The sequence below is a fragment of the Panthera tigris genome, chromosome B3 (genome assembly GCF_018350195.1).
Source record: "Panthera tigris isolate Pti1 chromosome B3, P.tigris_Pti1_mat1.1, whole genome shotgun sequence".
In the NCBI taxonomy this organism is placed as follows: Eukaryota; Metazoa; Chordata; class Mammalia; order Carnivora; family Felidae; genus Panthera; species Panthera tigris.
The window spans coordinates 103,339,925-103,359,273 of NC_056665.1; the positions used below are offsets into that span (position 1 = coordinate 103,339,925).

A 19,349-nucleotide genomic window follows, 5' to 3' on the forward strand; every position below is an offset into this window, starting at 1 on the left:
CTCTCCCTCTCCCCCTCTCTGACCTTCCCCCCGCTCTTACTTGTTCACTCTCTCTCAAAATAAATAAATAAACTTACATATGTATATTTAAAAAAAAGCACTCCATGACCATTGTGAGAAGTTAGAAAATAATCTATTCTGGGCACCTGGCTGGCTCAATCAGTAGAGTGTGCTGTTCTTGATCTTGGGGTTGTGCGTTCGGGCCCCACCTTAGGCATAGAGCTTACTTTAAAAAAAAGAAAGAAAATAACCTTTTCTGCAAACAGTGACCATAGTACAAATACAGGACACCACTCGTTATTTCCATTCCATCAAAATAGACACATAATAAGAAATTTAATTAAGAGAAGTCAAAATCCAGCAGATGGTTTAGCCATTGTTCTTTGAGCAGCGTCCTGGCTCCAGCAGTGATTTTTATCAAAGCCAGGAGTCCCCTCTCTCAAGCTTATCCCCTAGCTTCACAGCTATTTGGCTCTTAGCTGTGTCCATAGAGTGACCGAGGCCTCGCCCCTGCCCTGTTGCCCATCGTGCAGTTCTTGGGAACAGCTGGTTCCTCAGATGCCTCCAGCCTCTTCCCACTAATCCTTCGTTTGCTCCCATGAGGCACCGGGGCTCATTATGCAGATTAAGAATACATTTACCAAAATTTCAAATTCCTAAGGATCAGACTTTTCTAGGATAAGTTTATTATTTCCGTCCCTATCAGTACTTCAAGATCCAACCTATTTTATTGCCTTGTAAGATTATAAAACAAGGATTCCATACCTGCCTGTAGCAATAAATGTAGCTTGCAGAAAACTCTCACTGCTTTCTTATAACTGCAGGTTTGACCCATCTTCTTGGGAATCTGTGGCCAACGAAGAGATGTGGCAAGCAAGGTGACTATCCTACACTTACGTGTTTGTGGTCTGTTTTTCATATGGTGGGGAAGCAGCCAGTAGGGTAGGGGGTCAGTGGTATGATAAAAATAACATTTATGAGCAGTCCTTTTGTTTGAGGCGTTGTGCTAATCATTGTACATTAATTATCCCATTTCATCCTCACGACAACCTATGAAGAAGTTACTTTTATCCCCATCTTATAAAAGAAACACACTGGAGGCAGAGAGGTTACTGGCCAATGCCAGATTGCTGCAAGTGATGGGAGTATGAAACTCACATCTCCCTGACTCAGGCACAGCACTGTGCTCCGGTGCTCTCCGCCTCGAGTAAACCAAAGCGAGTGTAATTGTTGAGGGTCAGTTAATACTGCCCTGGATCCATGTGGAATGTGCTAATTTAATTAAGCACCTGCTGAATACTTCCCAGAGGCCAGACACCATGCCAGGCTTGGAAGCTACACATATGAATACAACACATTTCCTGCCCTCGAGGGGCTCACAGTCTAAGGGAGCAGATTTGAATATCAACGTCCTAGATGCTATACTTTCCTGTTGTGCCTGTATGGAACACGTTGTGGTGATGCTGTTGACTGCCATTATTTTGAAACATTCAAAAATCTCTAACGCTAACAGACTTTGGCCTGGATATTAATATGAAAGTCCTAAGTGGTATACAGAGGGTGATACCAAGTACATAGGAAGTACTTCCTTCAGCAAAGGAAGGGTGCCCAATCTGAGCCCGGGACTGTGCTCCACACCGAGGATTGAGTTATGATATAAAGGATTTACATAAGTTTAAAGAGCTTTTAAAAAAAGTGTCCAGAAATACCGCTCCAAAATAGCAATTACAAAAATAGATGTACTGTGGTTTATGCAATAGTGTTTTTTGAAAAGCCAGAAAACAGCATAATTCAAGTTATCAGCTTAGCTATAGGGACAAATACTTACTTTGAAGAACTGATCAAAGATGCACCGCACCGTATGTTTGTACAACGCTTTACTGTGACTGAATGTAGGAAAGCTGGGGGAGAAATCACCTAAAAGAAGGAAGCAAGTCATTATTCAGTCAGGTATTGATTTAACTGGCGTGCTGAATACAGTTTGGATGAGTGCATGTAGTCAAAGAGTCCAGCTACCTTTGAAGAACTAGTCACACGTGGCCTGAGCCGTGGCGATGGGTCCCTTCAGGGGTGTGCTGACAAACTCAGCAAGTCTCCCCCTTCCTGGCTGCTCCTGCATGACAGTAATGTGCATCTGGAGGAAGAATGAAATGATGTATAATAGCGATGATGAATTTAAGCTTTTTTTCTAAAAGCTTTGGCAAGCAGTGCGGATGCAGCGTGTTGGCAGTGGGGAAAGAAGGAGTTGCTGTTGGTTCAGAATAAACTTCTGTGAATATGGGAGAGGTACAAACCATGCAGTAAAGGGTTTGGTGTGTTCCTTATCAGTGGAAAAATCTGGTCGATGTAGCTGTACGTGTGAAATTTGACATCATGGTTTTAATGAAGATTCCCACCCACCCCCGCACTCCCAGGATGAAAACCCCATTCTTCATCTTTAACCTGGCAGAAACAGCAAACGTACCTCCAAATGTGAAGGCTCAACTCTACACTCACGCATATAACGTAAGTTCCATTTTTATATATATAAATATATTTGGGAGGAAGGTGGTGGGGATTAGAACGGAGGGAGTGTGTATCCCAGTAGAGTTTTTACTTTTTTGTTTCTAGTTTTATTTGGCTTTTATAAAGCAGTATAAATGGAAAACTACTCGTACATCACAAATAATGTCTAAAGTAAACGGTGTGGTTGGCAAATGATGTCCATGTCTTAATCTCTGAAACCTGTGAATATACGGCCTTACGTGACAAAGGGGACTTTGCTCATGTGATTAAGTTAAGGATCTTGAGGTGGGGAGATTATCCTGGATTATCCAGGTGGACCCAGCATAATCACATGGCCCTTTTAAGAAGGAGGCAGGAGGGTCAGAGAGAAGGAGACGTGATGATGCAAGCAGAGGTCAGAGGAAAAGATTCGAAGACACTACGTGGCTGGCCTGGAAGATGGGAGGAAGGGGCCACAAGGTAGGGAGTGCAGGCAGCCTCTGCAAGCCACCAAGGGCAAAGAAACAGATTCTAGAGCCTCCTCGAAGAACACAGCGCTGCTGCTTTTACAAAATCCTCGATTTTATGCATTTTGACCTCCAGAAGGGTAAGATAATAAATGTATACTGTCTTAAGCCATTATGTCTGTGCTGATTTGTTACAACAGCAGAGGAAACTAATAGGAAGCCATTGGAACAGGAAACAGTCACCACCAGACAAGTTCTGACAGGTTTGCCCTCTAGACAAAAGTCATGACCCTGGCTGCACTCGAAAGAATAGGTTCCTGACTGGGTGGGATTTCATGAGAAAGATAAAGGGTCTTGGCAAGAGGCTCTGTCTTCTGACTGTGGCCCTGTCTTCTGACTGAAGCCAGCCCAACCTTCAGATGGCCCGGCCACACACAGACTCTTGTGCAGGCGGTCCTCACTGACGGGAAAAGAGAGGGTGGAGCACAGGCTTGCTGTTGCTCCGTTTTAACGAGCCCCTTCTTTTCTGTGACTTATAGCCCTGGGTTCCTCAGACACCTTCAGAGATCATCTTGGAGCCTAGTATGTAGGAAACAGATGTCCTGGCATGGGCCAGTGAGACCAGAGCCCGGGAGCCATATACGTGAGCACCTGAGGTGTTTCTGCAGCCTCTAGGTGCTGTGGGTCTACTCACCAGGGCAGTGGTTTAGAGCTAAGTCAAAATCACACAGCGTCCAATCCGTAGGACTCATTTTACTCCTAAATTTTGTGATCGTGGGTTCATTGTTCATTTATTCATTTACTCACAGAGCGCTTATTGATCGCCCAGTCTGTGCCAAATATTGTGTTGGAGATGGCCAAGTATTGTCCCTGCTACCAAAGAGGTAGCAGGCTAGAGAGGGAGACAGAAGGTAGAGTCCTCGGTTACATTCAGTCTTGCAGAGGTGCTTTGGGAACAGCACACTGTACGTGAGTACACCCCCCTGGCGAGGGGTGGTGAGGAAGGAGGGGGAAGTCTTCGGAGATGTCACTGGAGTGTCATCTTGAAAGCTCAGACGAGCTAGCCAGACAGACTGTGGACAGGGTAGTGGGAGAGTGGGCGAGGAAGGACAGTCGATAGGGACAAAGGCAGAACCCTCCGAGGTGCCCACTCGAGGACAGCAAGGGATCGATTGCAGGAGGCAGCAAGCTGGAGTTCTGTCTGGCGTTTGGAAGATCCAGGTTCAAGGCCTACTCCACCACTAATTGTCAACTGTAAGTCAGTTAAGCATTCCAGGCCTCGATTTTTTCTAAAAATAGAAGTGGGCTTTAAGCTTTATTATTTATCTCTCACGCCCTGGTCATGTCATATCCTGTTCATCTCTCATACCCTGTGACTCCTTGAAAAACAAATAGTATTTAGTTGGGAGAAATCCCTGAGACTTACTGATACTTCATATTCTCATCAGTGACCTGTTCCATGGCCACCGTTGCTAGGGCGCCACTGAAGCTAATTCACGGATTCATTGTCCCTTTGGACCTGGAAGCTTTACTCTTTCCAGTGGACACAAGTCCGTGGGTGTCTTCTTTGCATATGCCTCCAGATATGTGACTTTGTTTGCAAGACAAATGAAGTCAAATACTTGATGGGTCAACACAAACCCACCCCCCAGTACCGGTATTTCAAGAACGTTCTTGTTAGGTGTAAGACATTTTTGTCATTATTTATAGTATTCCACTCAATAGCTGATGCAGAACTTTCAGTTCAGGAGACATTAAGTTCAGGTGTAGTGGGGGAGCAGGGACTATCCCCATTAGCTTTAGGAATGCATTCAATAAGTTGGTGTCCCCACTAAATAGAATACAGTCTGCTAAGACTAATGTCACGGTAACATTCACATAGAGGAGGAAACGTAATTCCATGTGATGAGAAATGACCGGCTTCTTAAGATGCAGCACACGTGGCTTAACGGGCCACCTGGTAGAAGTTGACGATGCGTCGGTAACAAAGCGTTCGAGAGACGGGTGGTGTGTTCATTCTGTTATCTAATGACTGTAACAGGGACGTCATGAGCGAGCCTCTCATCCTCTTGAGCCGTTGGGGAAATGCTCACTGAAGGGCTGGCCTCTGTGTTGAACTCCAGAACCCAGGTGGGATTCTGAAAGCTGAACCGTTTTCTGAACAGTTCCTGGGTGCCTGCTTTGTGCCTGGCAGCAAGGCTTGGAAAAAGAAGCAGCAGACAGAGAAAAAAAAAAAAAAAAAAACAAAACCTGAGGAAAGACAGGGAAACATTGGATAACTGACCAAGAGAATGGAAGAGTGGAAGATAGCGTCACAGTTTCCACGTACATGCAAGTGCGAGGTGACTGTTTCCTTTGTTATGGAGTGAAAGAAGCGCATGGGCCAACTGCTTTAAAAGCCAGCTTGGGGGCACCTGGGTGGCTCAGTCCGTTAAGCATCTGACTTGATACCAGCTCAGGTCATAACCTCACGGTTGGTGAGTTTGAGCTATGAGCCAGGCTTTGCACTGACGGCACGGAGACTTTAGGCTTCTCTCTCTCCCTCTCTCTGCCCCTCCCTCACTCTCACTCTCTCTCCCTCTCAAAATAATAAACTTAAAAAAAAAAAAAAGGCCAGCTTGGAGACTAAAGGTTAGTAAATACCAAGATGACATATGCATTTATCTGCCCTGGAGTAGAAGTCGGGCCAGTAGATAATCTGTTGGGTTCCTTTCAGCTGAATGATGTGAAGAATACAGTTCTAACTGCAAAAGCCCTTGTGCCTGTAGAAAAGCATCATTGCTTGTTCTGCGCGTTGAGTCTGCTGCTGACCTCAAGTTCCTGTACATCCGAGTCCAATCTGACAGTCCTCAGGAAGGCTGTGAAATTTCCCAATAAGCAAGTCTAATATTCCGTTGTGCAGATTTGTGTCTTTCATTTGTTGAATTTTGATGTTTCTCCCTGGAAAACTCAATACCAAAGATTCCAGCTCTGTCCGATTAATGCTATCTCTGATGTTGGAAAAACAAAATTCCTGATTCCTGTGGGCAAAGTGTTAACTATTAAAATTATAATTATAGGGTGCTCCAAAGAGCATCTCGCCGTGAGGACATCTCTTAAATTCTGTTACGCCCAGCCTATTCGATGACGGGTTTGTTTGAGCTGTTTTATTGTTGCTATTGTTATTACTGTTGTTTTTAATGTAGAGAGAAATCTATGTGAAAATGAGGGTCAAAATTTAAATTCCTTCAAGTTCTTTTTCCATGCAGTTTTCTAAAGAAAGCTATTTTTTTCCCTCTAACAGCTAAATTTAGAGTTTCAACCTTTCTGCCTGTTGAGTAAATAGCTTTCCATGAATTAGAACTAAATCCCTTTCCCAGAACATCTTTCTGGAGGAAGAGCATTATGTCCTGACACCGTGTGTCTTAGGTTCCCTCTGCACATCCGAAAACCCCAGAAGCAGTTTTAGATGAAGTACATTTGCCTCCTGCCACTGTCATAATTACAGTAACATTCTTGCATTTTCTGCATGGCCTAGCAATGATTAGATTTTGACTATCGTCCGCCTGGATTTTTTTTTCCTTGTGTTATTAATTCCTCTGTGTTTTCTGGTTTTTGAAAAAAAAAGTCAAGGGATAACAATGGAACACCAACATTTTTGCCGTTTTTCAGCTCTATAAGGAGATTGTCTATTTACGAAAGGAGCACCCGGTGAACTGGCACAAGAACTATGCCATCGCCTGTGAGCGGATGTTACGCCTTCGGGCAGGAGACTCAGACCCTGAAGTCTTGTTATCGGAAACCATCAGACATTTCCGTCTCTACACTCAGAAAGCACGGAATGATCCACAGCTGCCTGATATTTTAGTTGCTCTAAAGCACCTGAGAAAAGAACTGCAGAGTCTGAGGAATAAGAAAAATGTCTGAGGCAGCAGAATGTGAAAAACCTGCTCATCCTCCCGCTTCCAAAATTCCCAAGTCCAAAAGTTTTTCCTCCAAGAAAAGAAATTGTACACAAAACTCGAAGACCGAGTCAGCTCCCAGATATCAGCAACGTGGTAGGGCAGTATACTGTTCAGAGGCAGTATACTGTTCAGTACACTGTGCTCCTTACTGCCATGTGCTCCCTATGCAAATTCTGTTTATCCAGTGTTACCAAATTAGCATTTCAGTGAGAATCTTTCAGAAAAACCTTCCTACTTCCTCCGTCTTTCACCTAATGACTTTGCTTGATTGGATGCTAGAAGAGAATGGGTTATTTTCATATACTTTAAATATCGATTGTGGATCTTTTTAAGGGCCCTTTTACTGGGATCCGTTCTGAGGTTAAATTCTTGAAACATTCATACCAGACCAAAGACACATTTTCTGTTTCCCCAAAAGCGATTTTTTTTTAAGAGTGAATCTTGCTCTTCTTCAAGTTAAAATACTTTTTTTTTTTTTTTTTGAGTAGCTCTGGTTATTACATAATCTCACACTTCAAGCTAAACACCAACCCAGTGATATTTTGAAAAAAGTTGGGGTTTTATTGTCTTTGATGATTCTCTGAAATCATTAAAAAATAAAGCTAAGCTGTTGTTTGCTTTCTCTCAGTTGCATAAAGTGGCAAATAAAAAGAATCTTGTAGTTCCTTGCTTAATTTTATATTTATGTTTTACTTCTATTTGGATTCATAAATCCGGGCCCAATAATTAGTAAGCTCCTGCGGCCAAAATGCAAAAAAAAAAAAAAAAAAAAAAAAAAAAAGGCGGGGATTGGGGGGCGGTGGGGGGGATGGGGGAAGTTGTTCAATAAATTCATTTCTGTTACAAGCATCTTTTATACATATTACTAAAGAGAACATAGTAAGAAATGCAAATAATAGTTCTTTATTTTATTATGACAGTTAATTAATAGCAACCTGTTTTAATGAATAAAGTCACTCCGAGTCCTTCAGCACTTCCTAAGTAGAGGCCAGAATCTGTAGGGATTCTTTTCCCCCCAATTGTATAGCTCCTAGACTCCAAGCGCTATATAGGCCCCTGTATAGAAATGCTCACTAATGAAGAGGGAGGGCTAGAAGCTTGTCTGCATTCAAAGATCACTGGTGAGTCATTCAGCAAGAAAAGGCCCCTTACCAGGAATAGTCACAGTTCCGTGGCATTGTACTAGCAAAAGGGTCTGATCAAAGGTCTCCTGTGGAGCTTGCATGGTTCCCTTTCATACTACGACCATAATTAAAACCACTAATTCTCTTTTAAAATGCTGCAGGATGCCATGTAGGCATCTGTCTGGAGTGTCCTTTGTGATGTCATAAGCTGTTAAGGACCAGCGCCGAGGGCTTTTGAGTGAAATGCCAGTCATGAAGGTGCTTCAAGACAAGGGTGCCTCTCAAAGCTTGACAGGGCCTTGACTGCACAATTCGAGCTGAATTTGCCCCTTGTCAGCTGCCAGTAAATAAATCTCAAAGGGGGAAAAGCTGAAGTTTCATTACCTGATCCATGGGGCTTTGTTGGTTTTGGCATCACACAGGGGAAGCTCTTGCCCCTCCATTCTCTGGATTTGAAGATGTCCATTGGAGCCTGCAGTGCCTGGACAGGGTTCAGAGCGGAACCTTTTGAAGAGTGTCAATAGTTGTAACAGTTCAGCTGTTAGGAAGACAAATAAACGGAGGAGCTCATTAATCCGCTTTTGGCTCTCAGTGCCTTTTGCCCTTTTATCACAGCCTTATTAGGCTCCTACTCATCTTGAACCAGAAAAAAATGAATTGGAGTTGTTGAGTGCTAATTGGCAAAGACTTTTAATCATGGGCCAAGAACTTTCACTGACTTGAAAGTAACTTCTCCACGGGGAAGAACCGAAAACCTGGTCTACCTTAAAACAAAAACCTGTTGGAGTTCAGTGTGGTGTAAAAATTTAAGGAGGCATTGATAAATTGTCTAAGTTTATCCATTTGAAAGAAATCATGTGAGATTATGGTTTCCACTTTGCTTACGAAAGGTACAGTAAAATTCGAATAAACATTTCCTGGACGTGCATTGTTTTTATTGGTTCAGCAAAGAGATCGCGTGCATGTGTGAGATGATCGTGTTTGTTTCTGAACATCTCTATACAGGTGGATGTGAAAATGCATTTGGGCGTCTATATACACGTGGCTTCAGAAGAACCTCATTCAAAGTAGTATTTCCTGTTCATGGCCTTAAGAACGGCAAATAAAAGTCTCTTCGAGAAGATGGGCTTATTTGTGTCTGTACTGTGGTGCTACATATATACATCTGAATATGTTTTGTGTGCTGACTGTTGTCAAATGGTGCATAGATTTATTCTGGACGGTACTTGGACAACAATGGCTTTGGACCACTCTCTCTTTGAGAAAGCAATGATATGATGGCCCCAAGTAGATAGGGTGATAATTATTTAAATTGTTAAAAACCAACAGTAAATGAAAAAATAGCAAACTGAACTGAGATTTGGGGAGGTTGGGCTTCATTCCCAGATCAACTATTTTGAAGAATTCTCTCCTTTCTCTTGTGCGAGGTTAAACAAGTTGCTTTCTTTTTCTCTCATACTTTTCCCCGGCTGGTGCACAAACACCATAAAACCTGACAGAAGGGGTCTCTTTTAGTCTAACCCCCCGACATGGAAGACAATGTGAAGGAGGTGACTTCTCATGCAGGATTTGGCCAGGATTCTCCTAGCAATGTCCCGGGAGTGCCACGGGTTGGCAGGGCGACAGGAACCCCACAAGGCCAACTTCTGCCCGGACTTTGGCCTGAAGGGCAAGTTGGAGCCGACAAAACTGTCTGCCTCTCCTCGCGATGCAGTGCCCTCCTGCCTGGCGCGGAGGCTGGCGCACACGGGTGGCAAGCAGGGAAGGGGACTGTGGCTCCGAGCCCTCTGACAAAGCCCCCCAGCCGCACTCCCACTGATGGGACCTGTGCTTGGTTCTTACTTTCGACTTTCCTCTTTCCTTTGCTTTCTTCAGAGGTCTCATTTTTTTTTTTTAAGTGCTTTTGTCCTATTACTCAAAATAAAGCCAAACTGGAAGGGCATCAATTACTAGTATGCTTTCTTGAGATCTTCTAGTAGAAATTGTGAAATGTTATCTCTGGCCATCTTCCTAGGGTAGAACCACTATGTTGACTTAGCCTTTATGATACCTAAACAAAGCCCATTTTGAGTGTTAGGGTTATTTTTTGATACCCTGCTGATTTCTTTAAGTCATCAGGCTAGGATATGAAGACCGGCTTTTTAAATTTGTATTTTGAAAGTTACAATGTGAGGCCTTCCTTACAGTTCCCACCAATAGCCATTGGAATTTAGAAATGTTAATACTTTTAATATTCAGAAGAAATGAAAATTCGCTGTTAGAGCAAATCCTTTTGCTCTGTTTTAATGCTGGTATGTTTTACAGTTGCACCAATGTAGAGTAGTCCTCTTCTTCTAAGTGGCTCCAAGCCCAATGGTTGGGTAAAGACAAAATTTCCAGCCCAGTGAAAGATTCATCCTCATATTTTGTTGTGGCTGCAAAAATCACTCTAAAGCTTGTGCTCACAAACAAATAAGTCACGTTTCCAGGGATTCTGGGAACATCTAAAGGCCATATCTTGGCACAGCATTACAGAGCAAACACGGAGCTAAAGCTTTAGCAGCGATCATATTTAATGAAGACGTCATTGTCAGTACCCTCTAAAGGTCTGTTTGATTTGGATCAGCATAGGATGGTATAAAAAAAAAAGCCTCAGGAATAACACAATGTGCTTACCTGGATATAGGAAAGCAAACTAATAGGAATATATCTTGAGAAAGGGATTTTTCTGAAAAAAATTCTGATTGCTCTTCAACAATGTAATGTATATCTGGTGGAAATTATACGTACTGGGAAGGTTAGCTTATGTCCTATTGCAAAAAGAAAAACGTCAGGGGGAGAGATGGGTAGAGGTGCTAAAACTATAAACAGGAAGCCTACAATTACTGACCTATACGTGGAGTTATCTGGATCTTTTGTGCAGATCCAAAGCATGAATGGTTGGGGTTAATTTTCAATAACATAGGTACTGTGATGATGTTAGAAAAGTTGAGTTGATAAGGTTGAGAAAGCTTCACAAGATGGATGGAACACAGAGGATGGTGTCCATCCCAGTGATACCGGGCCACTATTCTCCAGTCCTGTACTTACTTGCCATTAGGGGAGGATAGTGTTAAATAACATTGTAACAATCAATAGAAATCGAAATCTGAGATTTAACCCTTTCATAATTTCAGTTGTTTATAATTTGTTGTAAACCTGTGTAAGTAGTTATCGGGCGAAAGAAGTACAAGAGATGGAGTGTAATCTTTATATCGATCAGTTATTTTTGTATTATGTACAGATTATAAACTAATAAATGGACATTATATCCTGTTTTTAAAAATAATGCACACCATGATCATCTTGTGTTTAGAAGTGTTACCTTACAAGGGGTTATTTTGCATGTAACCTTCTAAAAAAGAAGACATTTTGAGATTTTTCTCACCTAAATGAAATATTCCCTAGGCGGTTGAACCACTGAAAATACCCTTAATACCTGTGGGGGTTGCTTGTATGGGAAAGTGTGAGCGATTAAAGCCAAAAGGGGAACGCTGCTTGGGAAATGAGACCCAGTTTTCTCATCATTGGCTTATGGTGTGATGGGACCTACAGGTGTCACCTGGTACCCTAGATTCATGAGCATCGTGACAGAAATCCCAAGGATACTCTGGCATGCCAAGAGGTGAACTCAAAAACTCCAACAGAGGGTGATCTAGGATGTGAAGACAGGGTAAAAGACACAAGGACTGGAATCTTCTTATGGTATCTTCCCTCAAAATAGGTTCCAAAAATAGAAGGGAAGCATTATATTATTGTATTATTATTAACAGTGCTTTTAAAAGTTAATATATAAGAAACAAGGGCTCTTTTAAAATACTCTAGCAAAAGCTATGGAAAACGCTAAAAGGAATTGTTTATAAATGGAAGATGATTCATTGACCAAAGCACTAGGTTTCCTTTGATTTAAGAGTTAACCAGTCTAACAGGTGAGAGAAAGTTTCAAGAAGTTTTGTCTATAAAAGAATGAAAGGGCGTTTGGGTGGCTCAGTCAGTTAAGCTGCCTTGATTCAGCTCAGGTCATGATCTCACTGTTGTTGAGCTTGAGCCCCGTGCTGGGCTCCTTGCTGACAGTGGGGAGCCTGCTTGGGATTCTCTCTCACTCTTCCCTCTGCCCCTCTCCCCTGCTTGAGCTCGCTCTCTTTTTCTCTCTCTCTCTCAAATAAAAAAATAAATAATTGGGGAAAAAAAAGATTGAAAACCGAAAGTTCAATTATGCATCACTTAAAAACAAGAAAGTTCAGGGCGCTCTGGGTGGCTCAGTCGGTTAAGCGTCACACTCTTGTTTTCGGCTCAGGTCATGATCTCACGGTTCGTGAGTTTGAGCTCCACATCGGGCTCTGCGCTGTTAGTGTGGAGCCTGCTTGGGGTCCTCTCTCAATCTCTCTCTCTGACTCTCTCTCTCTCTCTCTCTCTCTCTCTCTCAGCCCTCCCCCGCATGTACTTGCTCTCTCTCAAAAGAAATAAATAAGTAAACTTAAAAAAAAATACCTAAGGGGTGCCTGGGGTGGCTCAGTCGGTTAAGCGTCCAACTTCGGCTCAGGTCATGATCTCACAGTCTGTGAGTTTGAGCCCCGCGTAGGGCTCTGTGCTGACAGCTCAGCCTAGAGCCTGCTTCGGAATGTGTCTCCCTCTCTCTGCCCCTCCCCCACCCTCTCAAAAATAAACATAAAAAAAATTTTTTTTAATTACTTAAAAAAATGGGAAAGTTCACTGATGGGAGAGTACTTGTACCTAGTGGTTGTTTTTATTTAGTGTGTCACAACTTTTTTTACTAAAATTAGAATACATTCCTTCAATATGTGGACTGGTATCTACACTGTTTTTATATTTTTCCTTTCAGTGGTCAGCATTCTCACCACTAGCCTATGCGGTCACCTTGCATTCACCTTGAGGCTGTTCCACACAGTGCAGGACTGTGCCTAGTCATGGTGATTGTCATCCTGGGTCATGAAGTCAAGTTAGTGGAAATTGACCATCTCTTTCTTCATGAAATAGAATACAAATATCAAGATGCATCTGAGGGGACAAGGGTATTCTTTGATGAAACTTTCAGTTTCATTTCCTATACATGTGTATGTGGTTACACGTATAACACATATATCATACTATATATCTGTGTGCGTGTGTGTGTAAGACCTTTATATATAAATCTATACATGTATGTGAACTGGGTCATAATAGAAAAGGTACTTCTCGTTGTGGATCACAGTAAAGAATAAATTGGAGAGCCACTGGCCGTGGAGAATTTACCCAACTTTATTGACCGTTAATGCCAAAAAAGCTAATAAGGGATCATCTAGTATAACTAGCACAAGTAATCTAGTTTAATGAATGAGAAAAGTGACGCCTGCACTAAGAGACTTGCTTTATATCACACAGCTAGGTCATGGCAGTGCTGGGACGAGAACATGAGCTTTTGCGCTCAATCTGGTGTACTTTCCCCTTTTTCCATCACAGTCCACTAAAACCGCTGCATTCTGCTGTCAACTGTGTGTCACATTAAAGTCCCCAAATGATGTGGCCCTATTAAAATTACGATAAACTTTTCTAGAGGCAAATGGTATGTAAAACCAAGAACTGTGTTGTAGGACACGGTTTAAAAGCCATCCGCTGAATTCCTTTCTTCCCCTTCTCCAGACCTCTGGGATGTAATTTCTTTTCTTCCCCTTCCCTTTTAGACAGAGTCAGTTGTATCCCTGGTCTCTGACAGAGGATTTCCTTACCCATTCTGGACTTAGGAACATACACCGAAATGAAAAGGTTTTTGTGTGTTAAGAAAAAGTCGCTTTAAAATCTTGGAAGTTGTTAGCATAAATTACCTTCCAGCTGAATCAGCTACTGGAAACTCCAATTGAAAAAATGTCGCATTAATCTATATATTCCTTACCCCTCCGAAGCAGGATTCAAAACATAATAGTATTTCTGTGTGTTACAGAAGGAAATATGTCCCAGCTCCCCTGGAATGTTCACTGATTGCGAATTAGACTCTTCTCCCTAGAAACCAAGGCCATCAGGAGCCAGTGTCCATGATTATCCTGTTTGGTTCAGCCACTCTATTAAATATTTTTAAGTGTCCAGAAAGGCAGCTTCCTCTTTGAAGACCTAAAGGTTTCGTTTTCTAATTGTGAACGTTACCAATTCAGTGTTTAGGTAATGGTGATTTCTTCCAAATTTGGCTCTTGACTATATATGATTTGTAAAACTCTATAAACAATAATAATAGTCATATCAATAACTATGTTGTTGACAAAACAACTAATTCCAATTAGTATCCACTGAATGGCTTCAGTGATCTGAAATCACCTAAATTTCCCGCACTGAGTTGTGAGAGTTGAAAGTAGTTTGGCCCTTCCTCTTTGGGAGGCGAGGAAGTTTGGTATAACCCATGAGACAGAGACCACCCGAACCACGCTGCGTGCCCCCTGGGCGTTTGATAAAGGCGACCTATTTCACAGGGTTAACATTTATGTGACCTTACTTTTCTCCTTTTGCATGTGCGTTCTGAACAGTGAGTTGATCCACAGAACCTAAATCTGTTGAATACTATGAGCTAATACAAGGTAACTTGTGAAAAAAGCAAAATGTGTGACCTATACAAGAATCAAACAAAACCAGAACTTTGCTTTAAAGCAATTTCATGAAATTTTGGTAAGGATGGAGATTCTATCTTCCTTTTTTATTAGAGTGCAGGATTGTCACAGGATTAGATAAATACCTTCACAAAAACCCTCGTCTCATCCCTGAAGGTCCCCGTAACCGCACTTAGTCTCCTGCAGGAACACCCCATGGCCTTCCAGTGAGGGAAGGGCGGCTCGGGTCCTGACTGCCTGCACAAAGAAGCACACGTAAGGATGTGTGCCTGCTGGGCTCATTTTGTCCCTGAAAGAGCAGAGAGTAGAAACGGAGTCCTTCCCAAGTCTTCCATTCACTTTCCCAGGTTACAGGCTGTTCCAGAAAGCACAGGCCTTCTCTGGGTTGCACTAGAAGCACTGGACAGTACCATGTTCAGAGCTGGACTCCCAGCTCTGCCATTCATTAGCTGGATGGCTTGGAGCAAGTGTCTCTGTGCCTTAATTTCCCTTTCCGTACAGTGGGGATATAACCTGGGTATATACAGTGGGTATATACACCCTGTACTGTGGGTGATATAACAGATTCACCTGATGATATGTCTGCAAGGATGAAGTGGGTCGATATGTATAAAGTGCTTTGAAGAGTACCTGGCACGTAGCAACTATTCACAATGCCAGTTGCTTTCATTAACATGCCGGTAACACCAGCTCTCATCCATTTTATACACCTGAGTAAAATGAGTAACGAGCCTCCTTCTGCTTTGCTTCTCTCTTGTATGTTTGAAAAAGTCCTCGATAGGGGCACTGGGCACCTCAGTCAGTTAAGCATCCAACTTCAGCTCAGGTCATGATCTTGCAGTTCGTGAGTTCGAGCCCCCATCGGGCTCTGTGCTGACAGCTCAGAGCCTGGAGCCTGCTTCGAATTCTGTATCTATCTCTCTCTCTCTCTCCCCCCCCCCCGCCCCTCCCCCGCTCATGCTCTGCCTCTCTCTCAAGAATAAACATTAAAAAGAAATTTTTAAAAAAGTCCTCCCTAAATATGCATCTGGAAAGCATGAAATAGACAATTCAATTTCAATTGCAACGATAATTATAAATAATGTGCTATTTAACTTCTATGGAAGACTGGAAATTAAAAGAAAGTAACCAAGAAACACTGAGCAGATGAAGAAATGAAATCAGTCTCATCGATAAGGGAAATGTCTCAATGTGAACGTGTGTGTGCACACACACAAGTGTGATCCATCCCGTGTGAGCCCCGTGCCACAATGGTCCTTCCCTCTTCCTACTGGCTTCCCCAGAGCATGGTCCACCAGGAAGGAAGCTTCAACTATTACCATTTGCCTTCTGTCTCCAAACTTAGATGTTGCCATCTATACATTTGATCTGTTTCTACCTTCCCCCAAACAGTGTGTAGTCTGTCGGTCCCAGAGACCTCTCAAAGAGTAGTCTCCTCCCAACACAGCTTCTCACAGCACTTAGAGGACAGACATGGGGCAGAAAGCTTGGAGTCCTCATCTCAGGACCTGTGCTAGGCTTTCAAAACCATGCTTGGGACAAAGTCATAGATTTCCCAGTGGGGATGACTGGAGTGCCTGAGTACTACATTCACTCGCTTATTTTTTTTTTTTTTTTTAATTCATTTGGGGCGCCTGGGTGACACAGTCAGTTAGGCATCCGACTCTTGATTTTGCCTCAGGTCATGATCCCAGGGTCATGGGATTGAGCCCCAAGTTGGGCTCCTGGCTGAGTGTGGAGCCTGCTTAAGATTTACTCTCTCTGCCCCTCTCCCTGGCTCACACTGCTCTCTCTCTCCTTCGAATGAATGAATGAATGAATGAATGAATGAATGAATGAATTCATTTAATAAAAAAACATTTTGGGGGTGCCTGGGTGGCTCAATCGGTGAAGCATTCAACTCTTGATCTCAGCTGAGGTCACGACCTTGCAGTCCATAAGTTCAAGCCCCACGTCAGGCTCTGTGCTATCAGCTCAGAGCCTGTTTGGAATTCTTTCTCCCTCTCTTTCTGCCTCTACCCCATTCATGCATTCTCTCTCAAAGTAAATAAACAAATAAATACTTAACAGAAAGGAAAAACATTTTTTGAGTTCCTACAAGGTGCCAGGCCCGTGTACTGGGTTTTCAGAGGGAGAGGGGGACCAGACAGACAAGGGCCTGTCCCCTGTGGAGCCTCCATTTCCAGAGGGGGAGAAAGCCAAAGTGCGAGTCTTAAAAATCTGCCAAAAGGTCCTTTTTTGCCACCACTACTACTCTTTAGCCCCCGCTGAGGATATCAAACCTGTTTTTTCACTGTTACAAATGCTGATTGGAAACTTTACCACTACTCCCTCCATACAAATGAACAAGTTCCCACCCACAGAGATGTCTGCATCTCATTCTCAGGTTATCTAGAGCCCTGCTGAGTCCACAAAAGGGGGCACTGGACCCACCACCATGTGGTCCTCTTCCCACACCACCTTTTCCCACCACCACCCACCATACTCTGCCTTCCCTGGCTGCCCCTTGTCCTTCTGCAGATCTCATCGGCACCGGATTAAATGAACACTAGTGCTGGGGTGTCTGGCTGGCTCAGTCAGTAGAGCATTCGACTCTTGATCTCAGGGTTGTGAGTTCAAGGCCCACACTGGGTGTAGAGATTACTTAAAAACACTGGTGCTGCCTTCCTATAGCAAGGAAATGTTCTCACGTCTCCCGTCACCATTCATAGTAACAGAGAAAGGAAGAGGCGGGTAAGAGAAGCCTGTCAGGTGCTCTTAGGCTCAGTGCCTAACTCTCCTGAGACCCACCACTCAGGTTCTAGAGGCGCACCAACTCCTTGAGGCCCTCCACACACTGCCTCCTTGAACTTCCCTGCAGGAAGCGAGCGGGTCCCACTTCTACAGAGCAGTGAGAAGGAATCAGCACTTCTGACGTACTCTCGCCCAGGATGTGTGACCACAGTTTCACTGTGAGAAAACATCACACAAAACCAGAGTGAGGGACACTCCACGAATACTCTTCAAAAGTATCAAAGTCATGAAAGGCAAGGAAGGACAGAGTGTCTCAGATTAAAGGAGACTGAGGAGATATGACAACTAAAGGCAATGTGGGATCCTGGCTCGGGTCCTAGAACCGAAGAAAGATATTAGTGGAAACATCGGTGAAATTCACATTGAAGTCTGTAGTGTTAAAGCATTGTACTAACAGTTTTTAGGTCTTGATCATTGTACTGTGCTCAGTAAGATCTTCTATTAGGTGAAGCTGGGTGAAGGGTATTCAAGAGCTTCCTGCACTATTTTTTTTAAGTTTATTTATTTTGAGAGAGAGAGCACGCGCACCAGCAGGGGAGGGACAGAGAGAGAAGGAGAGACAGAGAATCCCCACTTGGGGCTCAAACTCACGAACTGTGAGATCATGACCTGAACCGAAGTCAAGAGTCAGCTGCCTAACCGACTGAGCCACCCAGGCGCCCCAAGCTCCTTAACTAGTTTTGCAACTTTTCTGTAATCCTAAAATTATTTCAAAATAAAAAGGTTGTTTGTTTTTCTTTTTTTAACTTCTTTAAAGGCAAAGTACTCCTATTTCCTCTTGCTCCTTGTCGTTCTTTGTTGACCGCTTTCAGCCTCAAGATGAGCAGTAGTTAGAACAGTGGTCTACACTACTTGGCCACACCAGTGATCAAGAGACAAGTTCCTTAAGGCCAAAGGCCACAGGCCTGCCCCCAGCCCTGCCATCAGGGTAGGTGGTCCTTGTTGGCACTGGGCCTCAGCTACCTGCTGGTGCCTATCCAGTGGGACCTGGGTGAGGACTGGGTATCTCCAGGGAGCCTTTGGCTCTATTTCCAGCATCTTAGGGAGGCTCAGCAGAGGTCTGTGGGATTAAATTCCCCACAAGCCACTGGACTCACACCCAGTTTAAAGACAGCAGGATCTAGTCTCGGATTATTCCTGTGGTCCCGGTTTCTCTCTTCAGGCAGTCACTACAGGAGAAGAGGGAGTGAAGGAGAAGCCCCCTTAATACCCTAATTCTTTCCGAAGATGATTCAGGTTTTTGTAGCTTCATTAGCATTTGCAGATAGAAATACATTTTAAGTGGCATTATGCTAAGTAATTATTCTTACAGGATGTGAAATTAAACACATTTTACTCAGCATGAAATTATTCCTGCCACGTACTGAGTTTGGTGACAGCTTGAGAGTTTGGACAGTGGGTTGCAAGAAGGGGAGAAGCAATCTATGTATTTAAAAAAAAAAATCCAACCCCAAATATTCCACCAAAGGTAAGTCCTTGTAGCAAAATAATTTTGGCTGGTTGGAATATTAAACCTGCTACTATAAATTTCACGCCTTGCATTCCTAAAGCAGATGCAGGGTGATCATGCCAAAAATTAATTGGAAATAATGCGACTTGTCTTGTGTACTCTATCCAGTAGAGGGCATAGCAGATAAGCGTTGTGTGCATTGGTGACTTAGCGACTGATAAGGCTTGTTTGTAATTGCTTCTGTAAAGATATGTAGCAACATGCTTGGATGCTTATTTACATTTAGGAATGTGGTTCGGAATAGGAGGTTTAGATTTATAACTTTGTTTTTGTCTGTCAATACATGGGAGACTTTTGGTTGTTACGAGCATTATATTTACCAATGCGCAATGTTAAATTGCTGGATTTAATTGTTACAGTACAGTGAATTATTCTATTATTTCTTACTTTTTTATCCTAAGGAAAATTCAAACTTT

At 43.1% G+C, this 19,349-nt stretch overlaps 1 protein-coding gene across 6 annotated transcripts in view; it reads left to right on the plus strand.

Moving 5' to 3' along the window:
* TMEM260 (transmembrane protein 260) overlaps nt 1-14,111 on the plus strand; it is a 73,260-nt gene extending 59,149 nt beyond the window's left edge. The window contains exons 14-16 of one of the 6 annotated variants that reach the window (XM_042989780.1): nt 825-878; nt 2,415-2,505; nt 12,881-14,111. In XM_042989780.1, the coding sequence (XP_042845714.1) occupies nt 825-878; nt 2,415-2,505; nt 12,881-12,931 (196 nt within the window). In that variant the 3' untranslated portion in view covers nt 12,932-14,111. The other 5 variants (XM_042989781.1, XM_042989779.1, XM_042989778.1 and 2 more) reach the window with 5 other exon arrangements.
* Nucleotides 14,112-19,349: the final 5,238 nt, after the last annotated feature.